The 10,138-nt window shown below is 39.2% G+C and overlaps 1 protein-coding gene across 1 annotated transcript in view; it reads right to left on the bottom strand.

Moving 5' to 3' along the window:
• Positions 1 to 483: 483 nt before the first annotated feature.
• shmt2 (serine hydroxymethyltransferase 2 (mitochondrial)) overlaps positions 484 to 10,138 on the bottom strand; it is a 28,288-nt gene continuing 18,633 nt past the window's right edge. Inside the window, exons 6-12 of the mRNA XM_034682405.1 lie at positions 8,204 to 8,326; positions 5,686 to 5,825; positions 5,288 to 5,450; positions 4,897 to 4,996; positions 3,322 to 3,477; positions 2,464 to 2,571; positions 484 to 2,215 (exon numbers count right to left, since the gene is read on the bottom strand). Of these exons, the coding sequence (XP_034538296.1) occupies positions 2,088 to 2,215; positions 2,464 to 2,571; positions 3,322 to 3,477; positions 4,897 to 4,996; positions 5,288 to 5,450; positions 5,686 to 5,825; positions 8,204 to 8,326 (918 nt within the window). The 3' untranslated portion in view covers positions 484 to 2,087. The remainder of the gene's footprint in view (positions 2,216 to 2,463; positions 2,572 to 3,321; positions 3,478 to 4,896; positions 4,997 to 5,287; positions 5,451 to 5,685; positions 5,826 to 8,203; positions 8,327 to 10,138) is intronic.

The raw sequence follows: 10,138 nt of genomic DNA, 5'->3' as shown, positions 1-10,138 counted from the left end.
GAAGTGTCAACAACATGTATAAATTATCAAATTTCATGTAAATGTATCAAATGTGTTTTATTCTGTTCTTCAGTTTCTCTTCAGTGAATGATCGTGCTGTGCGCTCTGACCCGGACTGCCTGAATTCATAGTGTCTTTTAAGCCAATGCGAGATAGGCATATGATTTTATGCATGACACAATAATAAAATAAAAACTTCAGACTGTAAAGAAATCAAAAAATAAAAGCTTAAGTCAATAAAATGTGAAAATAGTAGTTACATACAAACCCGTGTAAAGATTTAACTGCAGGTCTAAATGTTCTCTGCTAGCCTTTGTTTTTTGTTCTATGTGACCTTTCAGTGCTGAAGAATATGTAATCAAATGTCACACTTTTTCTAAATCCAGTCACACAGCAGCAAATATTTATCTTCTTTATATTAGTGTGGGTGTGCCAATGTGACAAGTGATGTGCATTGCAATCAAAGACAACACACGCATTGTGTTTGCATCGTCATGTTTTATTAAGACTCAATTTACACTAATTAAATGTTAATGAATAAACATGAACTGTAAAAGAAAGTTTGTTAAAACTTGAGTTTCTGTAAAATGGCTGGCAACAGTATAAAGAGAACAGATTAACAGTTGGAACACTGATAAGTATAACAAAAGAAGGTGATATAATTTGGCAAAATCTAGTCTATTGGCTGTCTGCAAGTCGTGCTGATAAGTCATGATTGGTTCACGTTAGAAGCTGTGCTTTGTGCAAAGTTAGAGTAAACACATTTCTAACAGAGTTTTGTCAATGGTGATGTAGGACCATTTCTCATACAGAAATCATTCTTTGTCACTGATGCAGTGATAATGGAAACAGTTTCAATCTGTGAATCACATGAACAACTAAATAATCCACAAAGCTATATCAAATTAGGCTGCTTTACAGTTCCCATTGTTGAACACAATCAGGAAAAAGACAGCACTTAAATAGTTTCTAGCACAACATAGCTGGTGTTGAGACCTCCAAATTGATGTCAGTTTATTTGTGACTAATACACCAGTTGACTCTATAAATAATGAAGGAAAGTATATACTCTTTGTAAACACTCTTAAAGAAAAAATGTCAATAATCCAGGCTGACTTCTGTTAAATTCATTTGGTTATCTGTAATAACAAAATAATAATTACAAACTGTCATCTGAGGAAAAAGAGGATGCAATCACAGCAGCATAAGCAAAAAATACCATTTAAAAATAGATTTTCACACAAGGTGGACATATTCTACTTTAATGCAATCTCAGAGAATTATTATTTTTTTAAATCATTTTAGAGATGTTTTCTAAAACTGTTTGGCCATGGTTTGTGGTGTTTCTTAAGTATACTTATAGGTGTTAAGATTAAGATTATTTAGTCACCATTACATCATAGAGACAACTCCTCTGAGTGAAAGGGTTGCCTTTTGACAACATTTTGGGTTAATTTCTGATTCTCAAAAAAGTTGTGCTCAAAAGGGAAAATCAAACATTTTATGGCGCATTAAGCTTCAACCTTATGAAACTCCTTTCTGTACCTGGTTTCATAAACACAACATGAAAGGAGAAGGCTATCATGCACACACCTTAAAAAATCTACATCAGTGACATTAATTAAGACTCTTCACAGCATTAAGACTAATCTGTGTAGCTTATTATATCTATTCAGACATTAATCACATCACAGAATGCAAGAGCTGTTGGTCGTTGTTTGTCTTGTTAGTTCGACTTTTTTTCCCTCTCACACGAACAGTTCAGAAATGGTGTTAAGACAACTGAGAAAGATTTTTTAACATACAATAAAAAATAGGTTCTTCAGCTCTAAAAAAATCTGTCAAATTTTATTGTTTCTTTACCTCAACATGGAGGAAATGTTTTTACAAGAATAGATTGATGAATGATTGCAGAGAAGTATCAAAAAGATGTGGTTTCTCAGATCTGGTTTGGAAAAAAGGGAAGTTGTGAGTCATCAAGCACATTTCACTGCCATGTTATTTTCCCCTCTCCCCAATGCTTCTGGCCAGCCAGCCTTCTGCCACCTGGCCACTGCGCCCCCCCCCCTGACTCTTTATTGGGTTTCCTAATGGTCATGGAAGCCTGGCATTGGGAAGGGCCTGGCAAAAGCTTCAACACGGTACCGCAGGTCAGCGATGCGAGCCACAGTCTCTGGGTCCTGGAGAAGGAAGTTCTTGAAATCCGCAAGCTTTCCTGGAGAAGATGACAGGAAAGAGAGGGGGATGGTCTTAGTTGTTCTTTATTTTATTACCTCCAGGTTTGTGTTCCCTCTTATACATCTGCATCCAACATTTTAATTTAACACACTGTCTTGCTTTTTTAAATTATAAATACATCATATTTTCATAATCTGTTTTATAAATAATAGCAGACTAAAGTAAGGTACAGTGTGTTCCCACTAAACACTATTAAATTGTGATCTGCCTTCGTTGTCACAGTACCTGTCTTCTTCTTGACATCCAAGGCGATCTTGAAGCCCTCATCCATAAAGTCAACAACTTGCACAAAGTCAGCCTCTTTGAACTGTCTGGAGGTCAGAGCTGGGGCACCTGGGATTAAGAAGACAAAATGTGCGGATTAACATTCAAGCTTGTAATCAGATTTGAACCAAATCACCACCCTCCATATGTTGGTAGAGTATTTTATGGCTGGAAGATTACATAAACACAAAGACTTACTATTGAGTTTAAGTTTTAAAATTCCTCCATCAATAGCTGGTGAATGTTCAAGTACATTTTCCATCCAGCTAATGACTGGAAAATACCTGCTTTCATTTTTACAGGTCCAACTGTCACTGATCAATTTTTTTTTCTAATTAGCAGCCATATGGTCTTCAGAAGAAAAACAGAACCCTGCAGCTTTTTGACATTTCAGTAATGAATCTACACAGATGTGTTAGAACTACAGAGATACTTATAGGTCACTTAGGGGCAGTTACAAGCTCTATGTAATAAATAAACAGTTTAAAATGAATCGAGAGCAGCACATCGTAGTGTAGATGAAGTACCTTGCCTTAAGACAATGCTAAATGTGGCAGAGGAGAAGCAGAGCTTGTGAACTTCCTGAGAGATGATTAAAAAGCCAAACATGCTTAATTAATCATGATGTGCTCAGTGCTTGTGGCTTCACTGGTAGCTGTCTAATTTCCATACACAGAGCTACACTCTGAAAAAGTTAGAAGACCAATTAAGTGAAGAGACATAGCCTTCTTTTCTGTGATGTTTGATCATACTCCTCATAATCACGACGAGACCTTGCCTGAGTCAGGTTAAATGTAGTGTAATGTGAAGCTTTCTCACCCAGCCGGAGGCCTCCAGGAGTCAGGGCGCTCTTATCCCCAGGGCAAGTGTTCTTGTTGGCAGTGATTGACACCAGCTCCAGCACCCTCTCTGCACGAGCCCCATCGATGCCCTTAGGCCGGAGGTCCACCAGGACCAGGTGGTTTTCAGTCCCACCTGAAATTTTCAGCGAAAGTTAAACTTAGGAGGAAGAAGAAATGTCCAGCGCTCTTTAGTTTTGAAACCTGTAATCTGACAATCTTTCACATGATAAAGTAATGTTACTATATTTATGCAGTTTCTGTTGAAGCAGAAGTACTGTCAGGCCACCGATGATTCCCATCTTTATCTCCCAGGTTCACTTGAACACATTTATCTGCATATCAGTTTTATGTAACCCTGTTTTCTTAACTATGTATTTCTCACACATGGTCTTGTGGCTTACCACTGTGGATATTGTCCATGGATAAATACCCGATATAACCAATAAAATTGAAAATATTCCTTTTTTAAAAATTGGGATTTATTTTGTGTTTCAAACTGTGCTCACTTCTATATGCTTGAAACTAAATTAATTTAAAAACCTATTATACCTTGGGGCAGTTTTTAGGCGCACATACAGTTGTGCTCATAAGTTTACATACCCTAGCAGAATTTGTGATTTTTTGGCCATTTTCAGAGAATATGAATGATAAGAGAAAAACTTTTTTTTCCCTCTGGGTTAGCGGTTGGGTGAAGCCATTTATTGTCAAACAACTGTGTTTACTCTTTTTATTATCATAATGACAACAGAAACTACCCAAGAAATAATACATTCTGCCTGTAAACTTATGAGCACAACTGTATCTAATGAACTGCTGTTGGACCTGTTTTATAGAGAGGTGTTTCCTTTAATTTGTTTTAAGCAGTGACAGTAGGATCTATCAAAGCAACACTTGCATGTAGGTTTGACAAAGTACAACTACACCACGAATCACATCCTCCAAAATCAAGACATTTCAATGAGAATCCCTCTGAACAGAGAGCTGAGAATAATGACCTTCATGAAGGAAGAATTCAGAAGGACCGCAGTATTAGACTGCATTAGTTTTAGACTGAACATGACTATTCTGACTCATTTGAACAGGTTTACAAGTTTCCTACAGTACATCACAGCCACCTTGTTTACAGTTTGTTTTTTTAACACTCGTCTATAAAAGGATTGAAAAAGAGTAGCGTGCACATAATGCAGCGTAAGCACAGGATAAGTCTGTGATTTTTAGGCTATCAATTGAAGGCTATACATCAAAAAAGAGCTGAGGCCAGAGAATTAAATGCAGTACAAGATTCAAGCATCCGCTCACAGCCAGAAAGTGACCACTTTCATCTGGTTCTATTCTCCTGACTGACAGGGCAGCCACACTGACATTAGCCTATTTGCACATCATGAATTTAAATGCTTTTCTGTTTTTATTCTGTTGTGCAATTTGCATTTTGTGACAGGACATTTCTCTTCATTGACTGCGTGGTGTGTTTTATTGTTTTTCTCCTGCTGTTTGCTGAGCCAGCGTCTCACAGAGAATCTAAAGGAGAATGCTTAAATATTAGTTTGATTACCTGATACCAGGGTGTAGCCTTTGCTGAGGAGAGCTGTAGCCATGGACTTGGCGTTCTTTAATACCTGGCTGATGTACTCCTTGAACAAGGGAGACTGTGCCTGGACAACACACACATAACGTAGAAAGGGTTGAAGGGAATCACATTTGTTAGTGTGTGTAAGTGTTAAACCCTGATCAACAATATGAAAAACAGCTGATATTTTTCTTTCATAGTGCAGGCCAGACAACAAGTCTCTGTGTCAACTTGTGCCAAAGCATCTCAGCAGAAAAAACTGTATCACTGTTCAAATCAATTCACCAGGTATCACCTTCTTATTTGAACATATAAACCAGGGTAATAAAGAGTTATGTTTGTGGTTTTTGCATTGAGATGGGTGTTTCTGTGTTACCTGTCTGAGTGCCACAGCCACACCAGCGATGGCGTGATTGTGAGGTCCACCCTGCAGGGAGGGGAAGACGGAGAAGTTGACTTTGTCCTCCAGGTCGAACATGATCTCCTTCCCCTTCTTGTCCACTGAGCGAACACCCTTACGGTAGAAGATGAGGCCAGCCCTGAAGAGGACAAAATGTATGAAGTATTTTCAGTTTTCTCTAAAACAAAAAAAAAAACGTTTCAGTCTTGATATTTTGTTTTGTCTCCATACTGTCTTGTCAGCTGTGTAATTAGGCGAAAAACACACCACCATGAACTGTTATTATCCGACAAATAATGTCCATGCACTTCAACTTCAGACACAACAGTCCAGCGACTCTAATAAGAATTCACTGGAACTCCTCTTGCTCTTACCTGGCTCCTCTGAGCGACTTGTGTGTGGTAGAGGTGACCAGGTCAGCATAATCAAATGGAGAGGGGATGGCTTTTCCTGCCACCAGGCCACTGATATGAGCCATGTCAGCGAGCAGGTAGGCCTTAATGTCAGTGCAGAGCTGAGGGGAATAAAGGATCACAGTATTAATGGTAAGATTTTGATTTTTAAAAAATGTATTTATATAAACTGTGACATCGCTCCATGATACCTGTGAACTGAAGTGCTGTCAGTGGAGTGTTATGGCAGTGACACCTTTTTTATAGTGTGAAATGAAACTAGGAAAAAGGTGCGAGTGCTGACTTTCAGCTTAATTTAAATATTTAATTCCACTTGCGAAAAAAACAATTATAGGCTCCTACTTTCAGGTGGCAGAGTGTTTCGATCAAATCTTGTTAATGTGATTTTACGCTCAATTGCAAAACCAGCAACACCCTGCAACACTCTCAATACTACAACCTATATGTCGCTCATCAGTTTAAACTGGCTTACTCCATCTGACCACAACTCCAATGTCCATTCTCCTAAAACTTTTTAAATTGTATTTTATTCACTGTTTGTTATTTAAACTCTGTTTGTTTTAATGTTGTAAGGTGACCTTGAGTGTCAAGAAAGGCGCCTATAAATAAAATGCATTATTATTATTATTACTCCTAAGGTGTCATTGAATTCACATTCTTATTTGTTTTTTTTAAAGGGACTTCAACTGGGAGAGTCCTACACTGTTGACCCAACACAGACACACAAAATACCCAGCTCCCTTTAGACTGAAGGTCAGGAGGTGAGCCTCAGTCTCAGATTCAAGTGTAGTGTTTTAGAATATATTATATTAATGTATTACCCTTGATACACAGAATGCCCCTAAAGCTAACCTTTAGCGCTAACAAATTAGAGTAACACCTCTCATCAGTAACCTCACTGTGCTGTGTATTCCATACAAATCTACAAATGTGAGATTCAGTCTCAGTGCTGCTTATAAATTCCCATTTTCCCCACAGTTAAGATGTGATGGGTAACTCCACATTGCTAAGCGGTACCTGTTCTTTCAAAGGGCAGATATTTCAGATCAGATCTATTGTTATTGCACTCTTTGACAGTCTTCAGAGGCCCGTTACATTACAGTATAATTCAATAAGCCTTTGCCGTCTCTGGCCAGCATTTATTGAAAAAGGCACAAACAATAAATAGCTCGCTAACATGCAAATGAGTGACTGATCAGAGCAGTGAGCAATCTTTTTAGTGCTCCAATTAATATGCGTTATCACGACAATCTCCCTTCATCTCATATCAAATCTGGATCATGTTTATTAGATGAGAAGCCAGGATAGATGGCAGGGTTACTGCAGGGAGTAAAGGAAACAACAGGGTGATCTGCGCTAGCTGATGATCACTGAGGGCAAAAAGAAAAAAAAATGATGATAGAAAGAAAAAAAGACTCCCATCTAGGTAACACAACTGTGACATTTTGGAGAGGAGCCTGGGCCGGCAGATTCTGCCATAAAACAGTGAACAGTTCCACAGAGACATGCCAGCGGGAAAATATGGTCCCACTTCAGGCATGGTGGCTAAGTAGTTATGGTGCTTAATAAAAACACAGCTCTGTAATGGTGGGACACTCCATCTGATGGTGCTAGCTAAAGTGGGGCTCTGCAACAAAGGGAGGCAGTCATGGAGTGAATGAAGTGAACCAGCGGGTGGGTATAACAAAACAGATAAAGGGGCCTCTTGTGCACTGTCAAAGAGAGCGGTGAAGTGTGCTGTTAAAAGTTGCTGCCGTGTACTAGTGAGTCAGTACAGTTAGTTTGTTTGAGTAGGCAAGAGAGGAGGAAAGCATCTGTATCATTGAGTGGAAGCGTGAAAGACCAGAGGAATGGTTTGTGCCTAAAAATGTTGTTGCGTAAAAGTGAATGTTGGGTATTTAGAGCGTTCAGGTCTCTGCTAAAAACCAGAAATACCTGATGATTTGGTTGGAAGTGATCCTGGCTAAGTCTGACCTCCCGCTAAGAAAAGCAGGTGTGTGTGACAGCTCAGTAGAAAAGGCTGTATTTTAAATATGAGGACTAAATCCAAGCACCGTACCTTGGGGGACCGGGCCTTTGCCATAGCCACCCCCACCCTCTGGAACTCTCTCCCCCCACACATCCGTGCTTCTGACTCACTTCATTCATTTAAGAAACAGTTAAAAACTTACCTTTTCAAACAGGCATTCCCCATTCCACATTAATTATTCCACCTCTTCCCTTGTCGTCTGCTTGTCTTATATGTCTTTATTTTATTTTATTTATTTATTGTCTCTCTTGTAAAGCGTCTTTGAGTTCTTGAAAAGCGCTATATAAAACTTAGGTATTACTATTATTATTATTATTAAAGCTGTTCTGACCTTCCTAATGAGGAGGATGAGAAGTGGAGAAAAAAGGGAGCAGGTGACACACAGGAAGTAAGAAAAAAATGGGGTGAAAGCTTGGTGAGTGGTGAACACAGTGAAAGTTCCTTGTGCACCTTCTTGATGCGGGCGTAGTCAATGAGGCGGGCATAGGCGCTGGTGCCAGCGATGATGAGCTTGGGCCGGAACAGCTTGGCCGTCATTTCCAGCTGGTCGTAGTCGATGAGTCCTGTTGCAGGCTGCAAATAGATAGATAGAGGAGAGTTAAAAGAGGCAGGAGAGCAGGAAGAGAGAAATGGAGGATGAATAAATGAGAATATTAAAAAGAGAGTAAGGGTCAGGGGGAGGGAAACAAGGGACTTAAAAGGATGAAATATAGTATCCAGACATCTTAAGGATCAAGTGCAAACATGTCAACAGAGTAGAGATATTTTTCCCATTTGAAAATAATTTGATGCCCCTACATTTGAAGTACTTTGGCTACCTTAAAAGGGGAAGGAATTTATCAGAGAGAGATGTTTCAACTTAAAATATCAAGGACGAAGGTGCAGAAATTGCAGTAATTCACTCCTACTTATCCTAATTCAACCTTTCAGGGATGTGTTCCACTGTTATGATGAGGCTCAACTCATCAGAGGTTAGTTTGAAGACTTTTTTGCACTTTTCAGAGAGAGGCAATTTTAGAAAAATGTTGGACAATTCATTGTTCGGGGATGTAATGTAAAATGGAGGAGGCTAAATGACCAGTGCATCTTGTACCTGAATCTCTAGTTTCAGCTCTCTCCTCCTCCCAACGTCAGAGAGGAGAGACAATGCGGGCAAGAAAAAGAGAGTAGAATAACAAAGTGAGGGACAGAGAGGTTGGGGGGATAAGCGGGAGACGGAGACGAAAAAGAAGAGGGAAGAGGAGGAGGGAGAGCTTTATTTAGACAACCTGATAATCTCCCATCTCCAGAGCACATCTATGGATGCCCCCTCACTCCATCAAGCTGCTCATTGTGAAGACAGAGCCAGTGGTGCTGGCCAGCCTGTCGATTTCCCATTATCTCTCTCGCAGAGGGGTCCTGCCTGCCCATACATCAGCAGGTCTGGACATGCAGACGCTCATGGCCATCCATCAGCCGCTACCAACACTACCACATGACTATGACCCCAGGATGCTATCAAATACTGCGCTCCAACACATGATGCACTGATCATATATACATGTTAACTCAAATCTGAGGGGCCCTATTAGCACACTTCTCAGTGCTGGTGGAATTCACCAGTAAAGGGCATCATCTGTGGTGTGTTTCCTTGAATTAAATACTGAATCATGACCCACAAATCTTTTGTAATCCACAAGTTTCACAAGAGGAAACAGGAAATCAAAAAAGATAACAGCATTTATCTATGATTTCCTCCTCTTTTCCTGCCCACATGGCAAGACTGAACCATGAATGAACTTTTTTATTAAGAAATCAACTGACTTAAAGTTGAATTCAAATATTTGAACTGATTCAAGGTTTTAATCTTTTATGTTCTTTGTTATTTCAGACATATTTCAACAGACATGATTACAAATTGAACAAAAAATTTGAGTGTATTCTCAAAGTCTTCAATGATGCTTATAATAGTTCAATGCAAGTTTGAGAGCTCCTGTGTGAAATATAACATAAATTGAAAAGCACAGCTATGGGGCGCTGGTGGCCTAGCGGTCTAAGCGCCTCGCATACAGAGGCTCAGTGTTGCCAACTCCTCAGTGAGGAAAGTAGCTATTGGCTGTCCTAAAAGTCGCTTTAAGTCACTAAATGACGTCATCGCTTAATTTGCATTATTTAAATTATAATTAACTCTGCAGGAGAGACGTGTAACATTGAGGGGGAGACAAAAAGAGAGTAAAAAAACACTCTTAATATGTTTATAATTATACTTAGGAGCCTACAACAAATGAAAGTAAAACATGACATTTTTCAACCATAATATTTTCTTCATTTTTATTGTATACAATCTACATTAACAATCTGAATGGACCAAAAAAAGACAGTAGGTGGGATAAGCCAGCGGTGTCT

Source organism: Notolabrus celidotus, chromosome 1, assembly GCF_009762535.1.
Source record: "Notolabrus celidotus isolate fNotCel1 chromosome 1, fNotCel1.pri, whole genome shotgun sequence".
Taxonomy (NCBI): Eukaryota; Metazoa; Chordata; class Actinopteri; order Labriformes; family Labridae; genus Notolabrus; species Notolabrus celidotus.
Note: the sequence above shows the minus strand (reverse complement) of the source record. Positions and strands in the feature narration are given on the sequence as shown.